Source organism: Sphaeramia orbicularis, chromosome 15 (genome assembly GCF_902148855.1).
Source record: "Sphaeramia orbicularis chromosome 15, fSphaOr1.1, whole genome shotgun sequence".
Taxonomy (NCBI): Eukaryota; Metazoa; Chordata; class Actinopteri; order Kurtiformes; family Apogonidae; genus Sphaeramia; species Sphaeramia orbicularis.
Window position 1 is genome coordinate 2,636,864 of NC_043971.1, and position 22,223 is coordinate 2,659,086.

General features: G+C 37.2%; 1 protein-coding gene across 1 annotated transcript in view; it reads right to left on the minus strand.

Moving 5' to 3' along the window:
• Positions 1–22,223, minus strand: part of cdh23 (cadherin-related 23) — a 166,055-nt gene that overhangs the window by 118,810 nt on the left and 25,022 nt on the right. Inside the window, exons 7-13 of the mRNA XM_030155673.1 lie at positions 20,253–20,360; positions 14,739–14,928; positions 10,443–10,588; positions 8,540–8,759; positions 6,352–6,504; positions 4,525–4,638; positions 811–959 (exon numbers count right to left, since the gene is read on the minus strand). Coding sequence (XP_030011533.1) covers positions 811–959; positions 4,525–4,638; positions 6,352–6,504; positions 8,540–8,759; positions 10,443–10,588; positions 14,739–14,928; positions 20,253–20,360 — 1,080 coding nt within the window. The remainder of the gene's footprint in view (positions 1–810; positions 960–4,524; positions 4,639–6,351; positions 6,505–8,539; positions 8,760–10,442; positions 10,589–14,738; positions 14,929–20,252; positions 20,361–22,223) is intronic.

A 22,223-nucleotide genomic window follows, 5' to 3' on the forward strand; every position in this document is an offset into this window, starting at 1 on the left:
AAAAAATTCAGATCACACATCTGCGCTCGACTGTCTTCCTGCATCGGCGTCACATGACCAACCTAACGTAACTCGATTGATTGGCTGTCGGTTCGACTTGAGATAGAATCGATTGCTTATCCTGGTGTCCCAGATGTGTGATCTGATTTTTTTGCGTCTGAATTTTTTACTTCAGAATTTTTTGCTTCAGAATTTTTTTATTCTAAATTTATGAACATAGTTGAATTCACAGACAAAAAATTCAGATACTCAATTTCAATGCACAAAAAAAAAATTCAGTGCTAGAAATTCAATGTCTTTTATAATTCAAAATCTGATGAGACAGATTTACGTCAATAGTTATGTCATTGCATCATATTTCTTTTATTTGCCGCAATTTACATTCTTTGACGGTTTTACAGACTCATGTTTTTAATACAATGAACACGCAACGATCTTAGACTAGGGTTTAGTTTAACATCTAATCAAATCCTCAGTGAATCATATATGATATTGATATTTTTAACGTTATCCACTTTGGTAATAGTTGGAAAACAGTTGTTTTAACATGTTTTCAATCTCATATAAACTCTGAACACTGCTGACGTCATCGTTCATTACAGCTCATCGTCGTTTTCTGCTGTTTTCATGTGTTTTCTGCTGTTTTCATGTCTTTTCTGTTGTTTTTTTTGTCTTTTCCTGTTTCCTGCTCATAAAACTGCAACCTGAGCCAAAAAGAATCTGCCTTGTAACTGATCCATGTGTTTTTAACAGTTGTCAGGTTTGTAATAAATGCCGTTTGCTTTGTGATGAGCAGCTTGTGTTTCCTACCTGAAGGATGCTGGTTCCCTGGGAAACGCTCTCCAGGATGCTGGTCTCGTAACTGTTCTGAAGGAAGATGGGTCGGTTGTCGTTAACGTCCTGCACTTCCACGAACACGGTGGCCGTCCCCGTCCTCCGGCTGCCCGCTGGACCGTTGTCTGGATGCACAAATACACACATTTACACATAAACCATGTGGACAAAAGTATGTGGACACGTTGAATTCAGGTGCTTGTTTTCTAACAGGGTCTGGGATACAAAACTATAATGACTAATATCTAACTAATAAGCTATGATTCTTCTCAGTCCTTTTCAAATATGACTCTTTTCTTTTTTATGTGTATTTTTTTTTTTTTCTTGCTGAAAGAATCAGATAAGGTCTGCACAACCTGTGAGCTCCCAAAAAGTTTTATGTTGTGTTCCAGGCTGTTTTTTGAGCCCATGAGCCACGACTTCAAACCACAACTCACGACTTTGTAACGTTCCAGGCAGGTCACGTCAAACTGCCTGAGCACAAGGATTTGTGGGAGTTAGATGTAAACAAACCAGCACGGTGGACCGTATGTTATGTTCATTTACAGTCCTTTCTATCGCCAAAGGTATTTGCTCTTTGGTTATTTGAGGGAAACGGAGGAGGAAAAATGGCACATAAGAAAAGAGAAGCTGTTCTACCTTTTATGTTATGTTATTTGTATATTTACCTTCGCCAAGGAGGTTATGTTTTTGCCAGGTTTTGTTTGTTTGTTGGTTAGTTAGCAAGATAACTCAAAAAGTTATGGATGGATTTTCATGAAATTTTCAAGAAATGTTGATACTGGCACGAGGAACAAATGATTAAATTTTGGTGGTGATGGGGGGGTGATCTGCCTTGGTGGAGGTCTGCGCTCTCCGAGTGCTTTTCTAGTTGGATACGTATTTGGTATTAATTTATTCTTGCACTCAATAGACTGAAAACTAGCTAATGCTAGAGTCGCTGCTGATTATACAGAACATTTGCAGATAAATAATGTCAGAGCAATACCTTGTTTTAACTAGAAAAGCACTCAGAGAGCACAGACCTCCGCCAAGGTGGGTCCCCCCCTCCCCCATCACCACCAAAATTTAATCATTTGTTCCTCATGCCAGTATCAACATTTCTTGAAAATTTCATGAAAATCCATCCATAACTTTTTGAGTTACCTTGCTAACTAACCAACCAGCAAACAAACCCTGGCAAAAGCATAACCTCCTTGGCAGAGGTAAATAAACAATCTGCATAAACACCTCATCCATGGGGGCCGCCATTGCTACATGACGTCAGAATTCGGAACTGGGAGTACATCGATCTAGTACGAGTTCATGGGTGGGAAGTCACAGGTTTGACTGACATTCCAGTGCATTTTCACTGGTAGAAGGTTGGAAAAATACAAGTTACAGGTTGCCTGGAACACAGCATTATTCACCACAAGTAGTGACGTTTGGGGCCACAGCCCTTCATCAGACATGGGACAGATCATGACACAGCTATAGAGTACTAACTGCAAAATCACATGACAGGTGATGCAAATCATGTTATCAGTAACTTTTAAATAAGGATAAATATCTTTAAATAGATAATTCACATAACCATGATAATCAAATTTCTTTAAATATAAATACAGCGAGTTCGTGCAAATGCATATAAACACAATGATCAAATTACTCATTCAATTCATCCAAGCTCAACACAGCGATCAAGCCACTCTAAATCAAAGCCAATACATACATATATGTTATGTGGAAAATCCAAAAGTATTGTTCTTTCTTGTATGACTCACTTTTTACCTTATGAGGTTATGTTTTCATCAGGGTTTGCTTGTTTTTCTGTTTGCAAAATAACTCGAAAAGTTATGTAAGGATTTGGATGAAATTTTCAGGAAATGTTGATACTGGCACAAGGAACAAATGATTACATTTTGGTTGTGGATTGGGGGGGGGGGGGGGGGGGGGGGGATCTGCCTTGGCGGAGGTCTGCGCTCTTCTTGTGCTTTTCTAGTTGTTGTTTTTTTTTTAACCTTGATTCCAATCAAAAGAACATTGAAAAAAAAAGAACAGAAATACCTGAATTCAACTTATCCCAATACTTCTGTCCACATAGTGTATAATAACAGCAGTAAAAACTGAGGATGATGCAACGTTTCAGACTGATGCCAGGACAAATGGACTAGATGCTGCTGTTATTTACTGTGTGAAGCCCAGGCTGAGGCTCTCACACACACACACGAACATATATATGAACTGAAGCAGAAACAGAGTTGAACAATGTTGTCTTATCTGAACTTGGGTCATTTTCAGCCGCCTGTGAATTAGGCCACTACACTGACTTGTCTTCTATAGCACTATTTTACATTATCTGTACCCCCCCACCCCTCCTGGCTCTGTGGCCCCCTCAGCAGATAAGCCAGTGCGACTCAATGGTTTCCAAAACAGGAAAACCTCACAGTTTTTGTTCTTTCTTTTCAAACGGGAACAAAAGCAGTTGAGCAATAGTCTGAAATGGCTGCAGATGAGCAGACCGGCTTTTTCCACTGCTTTGAGGATGACAAACAAAACGAGTGGAAAAACCAGCTGTATTATGGTGAATATGGACACAAACGGCGCAAAAAATGAGGATAGAAAGGATTTCTATCATGATCAGAAGGTGTAAACTACAGATGGAGTTCAACGATAAGAGGTTTTGCAAACTACAGCAGTTTGTAAAACATTATTATTATTATTATTATTCTGTTTATTCACTGGAATGAGTGACTTTAAAAGAACATACAGTTACATACAAAAACTTAAAAAAATAGCATATTTGGTGATTTTTTAGTTTTTAATAAAAAAAGATTTAAATACATTAGCCTCATAACATAATTGCCTAAGTCATACACTATACAGACAAAAGTAGTGGGACGCCTTAAATCAGGTGTTTTAATGATAAATGTCATAGTATAGTTATATAGTGGGATAAATGTTTAATTTTTTTTTTGGGGGGGGGGGGGGGGGTCGTCTTTTCCATTTATTAAACATTGTCTTGATTTTCTTGCTTTTTTTTTAAATTAATTGTATCTTTATTTTGTCCGTATGGTTTCTAAACATGTTTGGCAAAACTTCCCAGCTCTTTATTCTAAACACTAATGATCATTTTAGGTATTTTTTTTCCAGTTGTAGTTCTACTTATGAACCCTTTAATGGTACTGGTACTGGTTCAGTTTCTTCCATATCCTACAGAGGTTTTGTTTATGTCTTATGTCTTTTCAAGCATAAAATGATGCTGTTTTTCCAGTTGCATACAAATGAAATGACTCAATACACACAATAATGAGCTCCACTTCCAGCAGTTGGTTTGACATTTAATAATGCAGATTTATGGATTTCTCCATTTATTCATTTACGGTTTTAATTTAGATGTTTTCAGTTTCTAAGAATATGAAAAATATCTGCTATAGATTTAGACTGAGACTCCTCATGATACTCTGACCTCCTCTCTCCTCCTCCTCCTATCTGTTCTCCTCCTCTAAATGTAAAGTGTCATGATATAACTTTTGTTGTGATGTGGTGTTAAATATGAATAAAATTTGATTGATAGAAAAATAAACAGTACAAATGTGTGGATGTTTTGTGATATTTCCCAGTAGTTCAGTGATCTGGTCTTTAAAGCGATCTGGTCTTTAAAGTCCATGTGGTCTTTAAAGTCCGTTATCTGGTTCAGGGGTGACCCACCTATGGCCTCTACGATCAGAGTGTACGCTGCCTGAGTCTCTCGGTCCAGACCCACCACCGTCCGAACCACGCCGTCTCTGAAGCCCACGCTGAATTTACCGTCCTGATTACCACCTGAAGGGAAAACACATGTTCATATTAATGCACAGTACAGATCTAAGGCATGCAGATCTACACACATACAGCCTCTAGAGCAGGGGTGTCAAACATATGACCTGTGGACCAAAACTGGCCGGCCAGAGGTTCTAATCTGGTTCATGGGATGGAAGTGCAAAAATTACCCTGAACACATTAACAGTCAAGGATGTTGAACTGGTTTTAGTTCAGGTTCCACATACAGACCAATATGACCTAGAGTAAATAATAACCTATAAATAATGGTAACTCCGAATTTTCTCATTAAATTATGAAAATATTTACATTTACAAACTATCCTTTATCCATAAAATCTTAATAACCTGAACAAATATGAACAAACTGAAATGTCTAAAGAAAATTAAGTGCAATTTTTAAAAATATATATTTATTAATTTTTACAAAAAAACAATGCAAAACAGCCCCCCCACCTCCCACACATTAATGAATTTACAGCAACACAGTCCTGGCAACCATAAATTATTAGGCAATGTCTGCTGCCACAGTACTGTGGCACAAACATCAGTTTGTCTATTGTCATAGACCAATCAAACGTTAGCATTTGTACTAGAGCCAATCAGGGATACTGTTAGATGAACTCATTCTCCTCTTTTTTTTTTTTTTACTCATTCTTCTGTTGTTGCCACAGCACTGTGACCATATGTGGTATATACTTCTGTTCATTCTTTCGTGCATTTTTCGACCACAGTACTGTGACAATTGATGGAAGAAATGACAAACTAGTGATGGTATTTAGTATAGAATTGGAATTATTGTTGTAAATACTCTATATGTTGTTTTATGGTGTTCTTTGCTTTGAAGGCTGGAGAAGGTGGGCGGAGCTACATGTTAGATAGTTGTAGTAGAGTGCTGTGTGACTTCAGTTCTGTGTCAGTTGAGTGCTGTGGTCCTATGGAATTCTGCACACTGAACGGTAAAATGCCATTCCAACCGGGAACTGAACCCGGATCTTCCGTGTTATAATACAATATGTTACTTTCGGGATGCAAGTTACACAGTACTGTGTCGATAGCCACTTCGAAATTATTAGGCTTCAAATTAGTAATCATATATCAAACTAGAAAAGCACTCAGAGAGCGCAGACCTCCGCCAAGGCAGATCAGTGCCCGGCCCCCCCCGATCACCACCAAAATTTAATCATTTGTTTCTTGTGCCAGTATCAACATTTCCTGAAATTTTCACCCAAATCTGTCCATAACTTTTTGAGTTATCTTGCACACGGACAGGCAGACCGACAGACAAACCAACGCCGGCTAAAACATAACCTCTTGCTGGAGGTAATTAAAGAAAGAAAAGTGTATGTAATTCAGAAAACAACAAGGTCAGTCACTCACATCAGTCACCTCATTGAAGACATTTTAACACAGGGTCCCATATCTGGTCAAACACTTTGCCTCTATCATCATTATAGTACCTTAGTCTTTCCAGTTTAGCATAAAATAAAATTTATCATATCATATTTTTTTGCACTATAATAAAAGCAAATATTTGCAGTTGTCATTATTTATGGGCTGTTCTGTTATTATTTTACTGGAGATCATATTAGACTGAATGTGGAACCTGACAGGACATGGGTTTGACTGAAGTGTGTCTATGAGCTCCAACAGCAGCGAGTGGACGGACACAGGTATGTAGAGATACACACAAGCCCCTCCCACTGTGACCTCTGACCTGTGATGAAGTAGCTGAGTTCGGCGTTGAGGCCGGCGTCGTCGTCCGAGCAGATGAGACGAGCGACGACATGGTCTCTGGGGACGCTCTCCTTCAGAGAGACGTTGTAGACGGCGGGGTTGAAGGTGGGCGTCTCATCGTTTACATCCAGAACTGACACACGCACGCACACACACACACACGCACACGCACACACAGATAAATATACAGTTCAGAATGACTCTAAAGGATGTGTCGTCCCATATGTCTAATAAATACGCTCTGACAGGTTCAACAAATACTGGTGTTTTTATGGTAAATTCCACATTTTCTTCTACATTTATCCTCATTTTTCATTTTTCTTTTTCTTCCCACCAGCTGTCGCCATTTAACTACAATAACTCTGTAATAACTCTGGTGTTTTTCTTCCTGTTCGACTGCTTCCCTCAGTGTATCCTCACAGTCACTTCCAATAATGGGTAATAATCCTTCAAATTATGTGCAATAAGTCGTGCAGTAATATTCTGTCCTGCAAAAATAATGAAACATTTATTCAATATTCATCAAAATATAAATGCACTATTTTTATATTGACCTGGTTTACAAGTATACATACTGTTTACACACACACACTTAAATAAATATATATATATATATATATATATATATATATATATGTGTGTGTGTGTGTGTCTGTGTGTGTTTACATAGATATACATACTGTTTACATAGGAAATATATACCGTTAATAGATATACAGTACATACTGTTATTTATGAGTAATACCTACTGTTAATATTTTCCATAAATGTACATACTGTTAATATTGTCTATAGATATACATACTGTCACATACGGTTAATACCGTAAATTACATCTATTCATATTTTTTTCAGTTTTATTTTTTATTCTACTTAATTCTGTTCTTATGTTACTTTGTTAAATTGTAAAATTTATATTATATTTTCTTTATTTATTGTCAGTTTTTGTAATTTTAGATTCGCTCTATTCTTAATTTCTGTAGAACTGGTGTATTATTAATACTGCATCATCATCAGTATCATTCTAATCATCATCACCATCATCATCATCACCACCACCACCACCAGTATCATCACCACCACCAGTATCATCATCATCATCACCACCACCACCAGTATCATCATCATCACCACCAGTATCATCACCACCACCAGTATCATCATCACCACCACCAGTATCATCATCACCACCACCAGTATCATCACCACCACCAGTATCATCATCATCATCATCATCACCACCACCACCACCAGTATCATCATCATCACCAGTATCATCATCATCACCACCACCACCACCAGTATCATCATCATCATCACCACCACCACCAGTATCATCATCATCATCACCACCACCACCACCAGTATCATCATCATCATCACCACCACCAGTATCATCATCATCATCACCACCACCACCACCACCAGTATCATCATCATCATCATCACCACCACCACCACCAGTATCATCATCATCACCACCACCAGTATCATCATCATCATCACCACCACCAGTATCATCATCATCATCACCACCACCACCACCACCACCACCAGTATCATCATCACCACCACCAGTATCATCATCATCATCACCACCAGTATCATCATCATCATCACCAGTATCATCATCATCATCATCATCATCACCACCACCACCACCACCAGTATCATCATCATCACCACCACCAGTATCATCATCATCATCACCATCACCCACCAGTATCATCAGTTGTCATCACCACCACCACCAGCATCATCAGTTGTCATCATCAATACCATCAGTATCATCATCAGTATCAATATTACCATCAGCAACATCATCATTCCCATCACCACCAGTGTCATCACCATCATCAGTATCATCACCACCACCACCACCATCCACATCATCACCACCACCACCAGTATCATCATCACCACCAGTATCATCATCATCATCATCATCATCAGTATCATCATCACCATCAATATCATCATCATCATCAGTAACATCATCATCAGTAACATCACCACCACCATCATTGTCGTCTTCATCACCATCACTATCACAATCATCATCATCACCACCATCATCATTGTCGTCTTCATTACCATCACTATCACAATCATCATCATCATTACCACCACCACCACCACCATCACCATCATCATCATCATCATCTCACCCGTCACTGTGAGGGTTGAAGTGGAGGTTCGAGGGAACTTCCCTGCGTCGTAGGCGATAATCCTCAGGTGGTACTGTGCAATCTGCTCTCGGTCCAGGACGGCGGTGGAGGTGAGCACCCCCGTGGACGTGTTCAGGAAGAAATCAAGGCGGGGCATCCCCACCTGTAAGGCCATGGTGATCAGACCATTCTTATCTTCATCTGGGTCCTCCACCTGGACCTGAAGGACAAACACACAGACAGACACAGGATGAGCTCTTATTGATGTCAGAGGGTGGCAAACATACGGCCCATGGGCCGTATGTTTGCCACAACCGGCCCACCACAGGGTCCGAACCAGCCCGTGGGATGAGGTTATGAAATATAAAAATTACACTGAAGATCAATGGTGTCAAATCATTTTAGTTCATAGAGACCAATAAGTAAAATATTATCATAAAAGGCAGTAAATAACTCCAAATGTGACTCTTTGGTTTAATGTAAAACAGTAAAATTACACAAAAATCTTCACATTTACAAACTATCCTTTCACAAAAATGTCAATAATCTGAAAAAATATGAACAACTTGAAATGACTAGAGAGAAGTGGAATTTTAACAATATTCTGCCGTTACTTAATGTACTTAATGTTATGACATGGTTTTGTAATTATTCTTCAGAAATTAGATGATGAGGAAAACCTGGACAGAAAACCTTAACCTCAACCATCAAAACTACAACACATGACGATCGACTGGGGGAAGTTCAGCGATAACAAACTGCAGTTTTCAGAGGTTTTCAAAGAGCACAAAAATGAACAAATGGACAAAAGTCACAAAATAATGAACAAAAACCAACACAACAAAATAAATATGAACAAAACTCACAAATTAAAGAACAAAATTAGAACAAAAACTAACACAACTACATATGAACAAAACTCACGAAATAATGAACAAAATATAAACAAAAACAAACTAAATATGAACAAAACTCACAAATTAAAGAACAAAACATGAACAAAAATTGACACAACAAACTAAATATGAACAAAACTAACAAAATAATGAACAAAATATCAACAAAAACTAACAAACTAAATATGAACAAAAGTCACAAAATAATTAACTAAATATAAACAAAAACTAACACAACAAACTAACAAAATTAACAAAATAGTGAAGAAAATATGAACAAAAACTAACACAACAAAATAAATATGAGCAAAACTAACAAAATAATTAATAAAATATGAACAAAACTCACAAAATAATGGACAAAATATGAACAAAAACTAACACAACAAAATAAATATGAACACAACTAACAAAATAATGAAAAAATATGAACAAAAACTAACACAACCAACTAAATATGAACAAAACTCACAAAATACAGAACAAAATTGAACGAAAACTAACACATCAAACTAAAAATGAACTAAATTAACAAAATAATGAACTGAATATTAATAAAAAGTAACAACTAAATATGAACAAAACTAAGAAAATAATGAACTTAATATAAACAAAACTAAGAAAATAAAGAACAAAACATGAACAAAAATAACAAAATAAAGAACAAAATAGGAGCAAAAACTAATATAAACTAAACATGTACAAATCTCACAAAATAAGAACACGAAATATGAAACAATTGTACTAATATTCTGCCTGTTATTAAATGTTTTGTGTATTTGTGGATCCACTGTGATCCGTAAAGTTGTGTAAATGATAAACTGAGGCTGAATATTGTTAAAATTACATACATTTCTCTTAAAATAGTTCAGGTTGTTCAGGTCATTCACATTTTTTAAAGGATAATTTGTCCATGTGATCATTTTCATACTGTAATTTTATTTTTTTCACTATAAAACATAGAGAAACGTCTGCAGCTTGATCCATTTAATGACATAATGACATACTTTAAAAACGGAGGATCCGATGGGCAGTCCCTCTGGAACTTCAGCCACGAACGGCAGGTTGATGAAGGTGGGGTCGTTGTCGTTCAGATCCAGCAGGTTGACCAACACGGTGGTGCTGGCTGTGGCGTGCAGTGGAGGCGTTCCACCTACAGAGGGCGGCAGAGGGACACACAAACACCATCACACACCTACCACACATCTGATGGTCAAGTGAGTTTATTAGGCCCAGTAAAAAGTTTCATGGTTAACATAAAACTTGAGGAATGAGTAGGGGCTAATGGTCGAGGATTGAACGCTCACCGTCTCAGAAGGACATAAAACAGTCACACTTCTACTTACATATGGTTTAGGTGTTCAATGGGTCTGGAAAGCCCACACATGGAAAAACAAACAGGACAAAACCATGAACCAGTGTTTAAATATTACTTCACTGTACTCAAGTATGTTTTGGGAGAACTTGTATTTTACTGAGTATTGTTTTGGTTTTTTTGTTTTTTTTTTGTTTACTTTCACTTTTACTACATTACATTTTTTAACCTTTATGTTTGCACTCACAGACCTCTGCATAAGAATTCTTAAGTACCTGAATGGAAAATAAAACTATCCATCCTTTTTGTTCATGGTGCCACAACATTTTTGTTTATTTTTACATTTTCTTGTTTATTTTGTCCATTTTTTCATTCATTTTCTTAATTTTTCACTAATTTTGCTGCTTATTTTTTGTTTTTACTCTTTTTGATGCAAATGTTTTTCCATTTTTTCCCCATTATTGCAATTTTTATTTTTTTTTATAATTTCTTTTTTCATTTTGTTAATTATACATCTGTCAATCTAACATTTTTGCTATCTATCTATCTATCTATCTATCTATCTATCTATCTATCTATCTATCTATCTATCTATCTATCTATCTATCTATCTATCTATCATTTATAAACTGGCTTGTCATATCATCAGATCATATTTACATTAATCATCTTCCAGATTTAACTAACTTTACAGACGTTGTAGCTAATGTTAGCTAGTTTTAGCTAATGTTCGCTAATGCTGATTTCAAGCTAATGAAAACGTTTTACGTCAAAACACAGACTTTGTTATTTTAATTAGTTTTTTTTAAGCCTATTTGAGTATCTTAATCTTAATTTTCAGCTTTTGTAACATTTAATGAGTAGGTTTTCTCATTTTTCAGTCAAATTTGTGTGAATGGTAAACTTTGACAGTAAAGGCTACATTAGCTAGTTAGCTAATGTTAGCTGCTCTATCTATCTATCTATCTATCTATCTATCTATCTATCTATCTATCTATCTATCTATCTATCTATCTATCTATCTATCTATCAACTGACGTATTGTCATATTATCAGATCATATTAACTAACTACAGATTTTGTAGCTGTGTTAGCTAACGTTAGCTAATGTTAGCTAATGCTGCTTTCAATACTAGCTGGTTTCAAGTTAATGAAAACGTTTTATGTCATATACTTACTTTCATTACTTAAGTACATTTAATTGTAGATTCCTGCCATTCCTTAGGTCCAGTAAATACTAGATACTAACAGACTTTAACTTGAGTTCCATTTCAGTTGGTGACTTGAGTTTCTACCAGTCCTTCTGTTCTTGGGTACCTGTACTTCTGCTCCACTGGGACCTTCCACTACTTTAAACAGCTCTGGTCTGAATCCACCCTGTCCAGGCTACTTCCTCTGAATCCAATATACAATTCCAGACTTTTTCAGAACTGTTTTTTTTCCCCAGACCTTGATTTTATGTACTTTTATACTCGTGTGTCTGCTTTTTTGGTTGAAACAGTACCTGTTGTGTGTAGCAGAAAAGCTTGTTTTAATAAATGTATGAATGAATGAATAATTTACAGTAAATTATGTTGTTGTTTTTTTTTTTTTTAAATTAACTTTCTTTATTGGAAGCAGTTTCACAGGCAACAGCATGACAGTCCAATAAGATTGAAAGGACTTCCATTCGTTCATTTTTCTTTTCATCCCATCCTACTCAAAAGAAGACAATTCTTAGTATTGTCATGTGACCAGTACAAAATACATACAATTGTTCAATTAAGAAAAATAAGTAAATTATGTTTTAAAGACAGAGACATTTTCAAAACATATGAAAATGACTAAAGTGCATGAATATCACAACCAGTTTCACTAGAGCCCAGTCAAACGTATAAAAGCATGAATGTGTAGACCAGGGCTGTCAAACTCATTTCAGTTCAGTCCCACATTCAGCTAAATTTGATCTTAAGTGGGCCAGACCAGTAAAATAATAACAGAATAATATATAAAGAATGTCAACTCCAAACTTTTCTCTATGTTTTAGAGGAAAAAAAGTAAATTTACATTATGAGAGGGTTTACATCTACAAACTATCCTTTCAAACAATGTGATTAACATGAACAAACTGAAAAAATAAGTGTAATTTTAACAATGTTCTGCCTCAGTTTATCATTTACACATGTACATTATAACTGACAGATCACAGTGGATCTACAAACACACAGAACATTTAATAACAGACAAAATATTGTTAAAATTGTACTCACTTCTCAAGACATTTCAGGTTATTCACATTTTTTGCGAAATTATACTTTGTTTTAGTGTAAATACATGAAAATATTTACATTTACAAAGAGAAAAATTTGGAGTTGTCATTATTTCTATGTTATTATGATAGTATTTGACTGAATCCTGCCCACTGGAGATTGAATTGGTCTGAATGTGGAACCTGAACTAAAATGACCGTTAATATCTTAGCGTAATTTTTGCATTTCACAAATTCATCCCAAAGGCTGGACTGAACCCTTTGGCGTTTTGACACCTGTGGTGTAGATGGATGAATGTCATGTCTTCCCATAAGTGTAGCGTTTAATTTCTGGATTCAGACACATGACGAATGACGACCTCCTTAAGTTGAACACGTAGGCTACACCAGCTTTGATTGGACTGACCAGTTGGTGAAATCTTAATAAGTTTTTTTTATAAGTTTTCCTCATGTATATTCTTATCTAACAAAATTATGTGCCTTTGAGCACATGCTAAAATTCCACTAGAAGATAAACTTTGTTCCATACCTTATCACGGTCATGGCCCCGTGACTGAATCACATGATATTTTCAACACATCGTAGCGTCAGAAGTCGGTCACGTAGACCACTGGGGACAAGTACATTAGAAAGTGTGGACTTGAAACACTCTCCCACTTTTTATTGATGTTTATAGAGCGAATACAACCAGAAATATGATGGTTTGAACTCGGAGCAAAAATGAGGTTGGGGGGGGCGTTAGATTTCGGAGCATATCTGCGTCATTTTTTATATTTCAAAATGGAAAAAAACTGGCTGAATGTGCAGATTCTAATCCACAGACTGCATTAGCTTTACAGGTAAGGGTGAGAATGACCCCCACCTGAACAAACTGGGAGGACCAGGAGGCAGAGAAAACACTTATGTAAAGATCTGCTTTTAAGTCAAATATTTGAGTATAGTGTGAATATATTGCAATTTTAATTTTCTATACCTAATATTTGGAACCAATATTCACTTTTAAAGTCTTTGAAAAGGTTCGTTAAGCATCTGTGTGTTATTTATGCAACAAATTATACACATTTTTCCAATCGGATTTTATATTTTTTGTGTGTTTTTTGGCCTTTTGTGTTGATATAGTAGGTTAAAGTGAAAAAATAATAGGCAGATAAGATAGATGAAGTTGTGCTGAAAAAAAAGATCCCAAACATGGGTGTAGTAAACATTTCTTTACATAGTATATAAAGGCCAAATCAAAAGTACTCAAAAATGGCCAAAATAGGCTCAGACCGCTAAGGGTTAAACTCTTATGAGCTATTTTTGTTGTTATCATTATATTTGTCCAAACAATTGTACCTTTAGTTGTACCAGGCATTAAAACGAACAAGAAATTAAAGAAAACAAGGGTGGTCTAATATTTTTTTCCAAAACTTCAGTACCACTACTCCAGCCTGCATTCAGTTCATTTACTGCCATGGATGAAGAAGAAATAAGTGCATTTATCTGGGCTCTCTCTGGAAAAAAAATAGGCAGATGAGATAGATGAAGTTGTGCTGAAAGAAAAAGATCCCAAACATGCGTATAGTAAACATTTGTTTATATGGTATATAAAGGCCAAATCAAAAGGACTGAAAAACGGACAAAATAGGCTCTGACCACTAAGGGTTAAGACTTTTACACAAAATTCCAGACTTTTAGACTTTCGGAAGCACCCTGCCGTGTGTGTGTGTGTGTGTGTGTGTGTGTGTGTGTGATGCTCACGGTCGACGGCGGTGATGATGATGGTCCTCATGAGCGCTGCGTCCCTGGGGTTGGAGCTCTCTCGGTCCAGGGTGACGCCACTGGTTCGGATCTTGCCGTTGTGGCTGTTGATGGTGTAGAAGGGGTTCTCCGGGTTGATGCTGTACTCCACCGTCCCGTTGTTGCCATCATCAGGGTCGAACGCCAGAACCTGGACGACGACGGGAAACACGGCTGAATATTTACACTGACCTCACAGGTGTCAAACATACGGCCCACGGGCCAAAACCAGCCCAACGGTGATCTCAATTAGACCAGTAAAATACTGTCATAATAACAGATAATGACAACCTCAAATGTTTCTGTTTTAGTGCAAAAAAGCCAAATTACATGTAAATACGACCACTTTGGTTTATATAATCTTATATATCAGATTGGATCTAAATACAGAGACAAATGCATATGTGTGGACATTAGAACTTTAATAAACCAACAAATATCATGTGTTGACTTCTGCATAATACTGGATATTACACATTTACATGAATAATTTATTAATTGTTCAGTCAAAAAGGTAAATATAGTCAAGACCTTGTTTTAAGCATTGGCTAATTTTTATTCAGGGGTGGCAGACTGATATTTTATTTCATAGATTAATATTTAATTACTAGTATTTATAGTATTGCATTTGTTAAGATCTGTTTAAATTGGACGTATAATCCCTGGTTTGTCTGGTTTTTGTTATTATTAATATTTTGGTTTAGGCGGAGGGTTGAGTCAGTGAAGACGTCGTAACGAAACCACTTAAAATGGTTTGATTATTCTTGATTTATGGCATCGTTAAGTCCTGTGTCATGGTGCATATCCTGACCCCAGATCTGTGTTCATGTCCAGTCCATGGAACAGCAGAAGTGGATTCCAGTCCACTGGTAGTTCAGGGAGTCAGAGCTGCTCTGGACTGTTTTTGTCCGATTGCACTGTAGAACTCTGGGTCATTTCATTCATCCGGCTCTGATTGCAGTACACATGCACGCACACGCACACACGCACATACGCACATGCACACACACGCACACACACCCGTTCTCTGTGAAAAATCGTCTCCTTCTCCCAAACGTCCTCCTGAATCAACCCAAACTGTCCCTGTTCATATAGATTGAACTGTTCATATAGATTCTATACATACGCTGGGACTGTCTGAGTCACCAGCATCAAATAAAAATCATACATCTGTCTGGACTAATGGTTAAATATGACTTCCTGTATCCAGGTGAGAATATTATACACACTTTGCACTTCATGTTATTAAAGGTCATGTTATTTTTCATAATTTATTTTAGGTCAGAATTATCAAAGTCGTTCATAACCTCCGCCAACTGTAACGGCAGAGGTTGTGTTTTCGTCAGGGGTTATCTGTCTGTCTGTCTGTCTATTAGAAAGATAACTCAAAAAATGATGGACGGATTTTCTTGAAATTTTCAGGAAATGTTGATCCTGGCACAACGAACAAATGATTAATTTTGGTGGTGATCATTTCCTGAAAATTTCATCAAAATCCTTCCATAACTTTTTGAGTTATCTTACTAACAGATAGACAAACAAACCCCCCCCCCACCACCACCACCACCACCCAAATTTAATCATTTGTTCCTTGTGCCAGTATCAACATTTCATGATAATTTCATCAAAATCCATCCATAGTTATCTTGCTAACAAACCCTGATGAAAACATAACCACCTTGGCGGAGGTAAAAATCCAATATGTATCTGATTCAGTACCACATTTAAAAGTGGCCCAAATCTTGGATTGGATGACTCGAAAAGATCAGATTCCATGTGACTTTTGCTCTTCACACTGTCACTAAAGAATCCGACCTGAGTCACAAGGGGGGGGGGAGATCAGATTTGGGCCACATTTGCCTGTAGTCTGAATGTTGCCTAAGACGGTCCCCAGAGGGATCCCATTCTCAGGTTAATGAAACAGACTTATGAACAGCAGAATAATGTGATAGGGCTAATGATCGGAGTATTAATGTGCGTGTAAACGGGCTCGGTGGTATGAAACCTCAGACTTCCATCATATCCTCACTAGGGCTGTAAGAAAATATCGGTTCTGCAGTATATCACAATATTTCATTTCACAATACTGTAGCAATATTAAAAAGTACTGTATCGATATTTTTAGGTATTTATTCAAATGCAGATATTGTGGAGGTTCATTTTTGTTTTTTTGTTTTTGTTTATATTTTATTTATTATTTGACTCTCTTTTATTAAATAGTGTTAGCTCCTTTGTTGGGATCACACAAAAATACTGTTCTGATGTTAGTTCTGAACGAATAGAATATGAACATTTGAACAGGATCTGAATCTGTAACGTGTGTAACAAGGTTCTAATAGTTTTGGATTTTTCATTAGTTTTATTTAGTTTGGGCTTTTTTTTTCTCTAATTCAGTTAGTTTTAATTCATTTTTAGAGCAGGTTTTTATTAGTTTTCTTTTTTTTCTAAATGCTTAGTTTTAGTTTAGTTGTAGTTTAGTTGTAGTTCAGTGGTCTCTTTTCTCTTCTTCTCTGTGGTCGTATTCAAATCAATCCCAGACAGGACTCTGCTGCTTTAGTCTCCATGTTTCCAGGTAGAGTGGGGACCAGAAGACGACTGGAAACCACAAGTGAACACAAGTGACGGACCAAAAAGTGTCGTATGGTGACACTAGCTAAAATTGCTAGGGTGAAATAAATCGCTTTCGTATCAATCCAACGTTGACAAAGATGAAAACGAAGGGAATTTTATCCATAATTTTAAATGCTTTAGTTAGTTTTGTAAACACACAATGCAGTTTCAGTTATCGTTTTTTCTTTTAATTATAGTTTTTTTTAATTTCAGTTAAAGAAAATGTTTTTTTCAATTCTAGTTTTCGTCATTTCGTTACTTTTCGTTAACGATAATAACCTTGGTCTGTAAAACATAATTTAAGGTTTAATACAGGAAAGTTGTGTAATATTGCATTGGATCCTGTTGTGAGCAAACAAAAATGTGTTTAGTATTTGTGCAGATTTCTAGTGTAATTAAATTCTTCAAGGAAATAATCATTTAAAAAAGAAACAAACAGCCTAAAGTGACTCGATAGCTTTTTGTACACTATTGGCTCGTCATATGATTCTGTTGAAGTGGAAGGAACCTCTGCCATCCACTTTTGTGCAATGGGTGCATGATTTACTTTTCTTTTTAAAGTTGGAAAAGATTAAGTTTTCTGTTCGTGGACAAATTAATTTGTTTTATCAACAATGGAATTCTTTTTTCTCTACTGTCAACAAGAGTGTCCTGCTGTCACCTACTTCTTTTTGATGGAGAAATGTGTTGTTGGTTTGCACTGTACTGACTCAGCCCTGAGTACTGTAAAGAGGGGTTGATAACGTTATTTGTCTTGTTGCCTGTTTTTGTTTTTTTGTTTTTTTTTTTTGGGGGGGGGGGGGGGGGGGGGGGGGTTGGTACGTTTGTTGTATGGTTTGTTTGTATATGTTGTGTCTGTGTAGTTTCCTGTGTATGGGTACATGTTTCTGTAAATGTATAATTTGAAATAATAAAAAAAAAAAAAAGAAACAAACAAAAAATTCACTTTTTAACAGTATCGTGATATATCATATTGTGATTTGTATTGTATCGGCATATTCTTGCCAATACACAGCCCTAATCCTCGCACATGCATCTGTTTCCAAAACGCCCTCACAGCCCGGTCACCTCAAAGAAAAATGGTAACGTCCCTCCTGTCACAAAGCGGCGATGGGTAACAAATGCACGAGGCCGGCAGCCCCGACGAAAACACCGGCTGATTTTTAAAGAGCTGATCAATTATTCAGTGCGCCGAGTAAAATTGCTGGAAACTGGTTAATTGGTCATTAGAGGAACAAAGGTTTTGCAGGTGTTTAATTATTGAGCAGACATGGTAGGAAGGCCTCTCAGCAGCCCATTGATTAGCGACTGCACACAAAGGTAGGTGAGAGGAAGGCAGGAGCGTGGCGGCGGGCGGCGGAGATCATCAATTCAACTGAACAGAGCACGTTTAAAGACACTGGGCAAATATATTAGCCTTTGTACCCCTGCACTGTGGTCCTGCAGGGGTGGGGGCTGGCTCAGTCCTGTTCGTAGCTGATGTTAGCGGCGGTTCAGAGCAGGTTGAAGGTGCTGAATGTAAAATGCCTGCAGTGCATTCTGGGTGGGAGGTGGGTGATGCGATCCCTGCTCTGGACGCGGCGGCAGAATTCCTCGGCTCACTGGACACCTCCGGGAGGACGCGGCGGGTGGGCCCTGGTTGCCATGGCAACGCCGGGGCCCTCCAATTACAGGTCTTGTAAGCCTGGGTGGTCCCATTTATTGGAAAATGGCCGGGGTGGGGGGGGCACCGGTGTCCATCCACAGAGGCTGAAGAGTCAACGTACAGTTACAGTTACAGTTACACTGAGCGTCCGCCGCTGATGAACGACCACGACCGAGCCTGAATAAGTGGAATCCATCATCGCCGTTTTCCTCGCCGCGTCTCCATTCCACTCCCTCGCTCTGGACGTTCGGGTTCTTCCTTCCTTCTCCAACAGCTGAATCATTTGCTATGCATATGACTGCGGGCTACATTTTAATTAGCAATCGGACTCCCTTAATTACACTCGCTGACGCCTCTTTAATTAATGGACAATCAGGGCTTAATTAACAACAACACATTGCCAAAGACACCAGCAGGACAATGAGAGAGTTTGGGGTAATATTAAGAGTGTTTACTTTGCGATGACCTACGCCGTTAGAGCCGCGCGTCCGTCGACTGTGAACGAGTTTGAGCGCAGAAATAACCTTCACTACTTAACTTTCCCGCGTTTGTAACAAGTCAGTGACGCTTCGACTGTCGACTCTGTTCCAAAGTTTTATGATGATGATAAGTGGTGTAAACGATGCCTGTAATGTGCAAAGTTTGCCTTTTTGCAGCGCAGTCAGACTGTAGAGTGAGTAGTATTATTATTATTACACCATGACTGAAGAATCCCACAGGTTATAACCCCCCCACCCCCCCAAAAAAATGTTTTAGGCCACAGGTCAGTTCATTGTTTTAGTCCTGGGGTGATAAACTCTTTTATGACTTGCATTTTTTTTTTCTTTTTCCAAACATATATCATCACACGTCTAACATTAACATTACAACACTGGTAAACCACCCCAGTAACAAAAAGGGGTCTGTCTATCAATATCATGGCTTTTTATCCCACCCCCCCACCCTCACTTCGAGTACCCATGTGTGTCATGATATCTACTTTTATGGAAGAGAACACGTCTGCAAAGAACTGGAAGAAAAGAACATCAATATGACATGTGATGCTGAGTGAATTGAAGGTAAATGTTAGCATCGATTCCAGACAAATGCTACATGTGATGTGTTTGTATGTGTCTGTGAATATACTGTACATATGTGTGTATGTGTGTGAAAAGTCAATAAAAGTGCCAGTGATAAATAAATAAAGCAGGTCAAGAACAGGTTGGGTCTACTTTACTCACAGACATAACGTCAGTATTGATGGGGCTTTTCTCCACGACGTTGGCGTGGTACGGTTCGTCCCTCCAGATGGGGGCGTTGTCGTTGATGTCCAGGACGGTGATGTTCACCTGAGCGAAGAAGGACAAAAACAACTCAGTATAGGAGCAACTGGGACTACAGCTACTAAAACTGGTCTGGTTCCTGTTTTTAATAATGGGATTGAATTCTAAAATCAGCACCGTGACTATATATACTCTATAGATACTTTATATATACTCTATATATACTGTACATACTCTATATATTTATATATACTCGACATACTCTATATATACACTCTACATATCTCTGTATACTTTCTATATACTCTACATATCTCTATACACTCTACATCCTCTTTATACTCGACATACTCTATATATGCTCTCTAAATAGTCTATATATCTCTATATCCTCTACATACTATATATATACACTCTACATACTCTATACACTTCTACATACACTATATATTCTATAAAGTCTACATACTCCATGTACTCTATACATCTCTATATACCCTATATATCTCTATGTACTCCAGATATCTCTGTATATCACTACATGCTCTATATAATCAACCTACTCTATATATTCTATATATACTCTACATACTCCATATATTCTATATATTTCTACATACTCCACATATCTATATACTCTATATATCACCACATACTCTATATACTCTATAAAGTCTACATGTAGACTTTATAGAGTATATAGAGTATGTATACTCTATATACGAGGGCCGTTCAATAAGTTCATGGCCTCACCCAGAACAGAACAACACAGACTGATAATTTATATTTTATTTTTCAACATAATCTCCATTTACAGCAATGCACTTGGTCCATCGATGTTCAAGCATCACTATCCCATCACGAAAGAATGTAACATCCTGTATTATAACAACCAGTATTTCTGGGTGAGGCCATGAACTTATTGAACAGCCCTCGTACTCTATACATCTCTATATACCCTATATATCTCCAATATACTCTAGGTATCTCTGTATATCACTACATGCTCTATATAATCAACCTAATCTATATATTCTACATATACTCTACATACTCTATATATTCTATATATTTCTACATATCTCTATGTACTCTCTATACTCTACATACTCTATATATACTCTCCATCCTCTATATATCTATATGTACTCTACATACTCTATATATCTGTATATACCCTATATATCTCTATAATCACCATCATGACCATCTCACAATCTAATGAGGATATAATTCTAAAGTTTGTGTGTAGTTTACTGGGACTAATGATGTTACTATTGTAAGTATGACAGATCAGAAATGGTCAGTCTGGGGGTTATTATGGGATGTTTTATCTTTGCTAAGTTGCCGTTAGGTGATCCACTTTTCAGACTAAACTGTGACAGTTCTGACCTTGTTTGCTGGATTCCAAACAGATCTTTAGTTCAGTTGCTGACAACACAAACTGAGGTGATCTGTGGTTTTACTGTGGCTGTTCACAGTAAACAAACAGAGCTAAGCTAACAGAGCTATAACGTAAACTATCAGCTGATTATAAGATGCAAGGTTGTTTTGAACCGCCCTGTATTCCTGAATGAGATAATCAATAATTTCAATGTTTTATCAGTGTCATGTCATGATAATGAAATAAGAGATAACAGCATTACCCTCTTCATAGTAGGAGTGAATTTTAATTTTGAGTGGTTTTGTATGATACTGCCCCCTGCTGGTAGAGTTTGAACTATCAGGACTACAGAGACTAGACCCACTTTAACCCTCCGGTATCCCGTCCACTAAGGCCCTTACTAAACACCAAGTGTGCCATTTTGGCACACTTCTGGAATAATGTCAATAAAATTTTCATACAGTTTGTATTTAATTCTTTTACACTTCCTTCTATTTCATCAACTTGAGCCGTAAATAAAAATACCAAATACTCAATAATTGTCA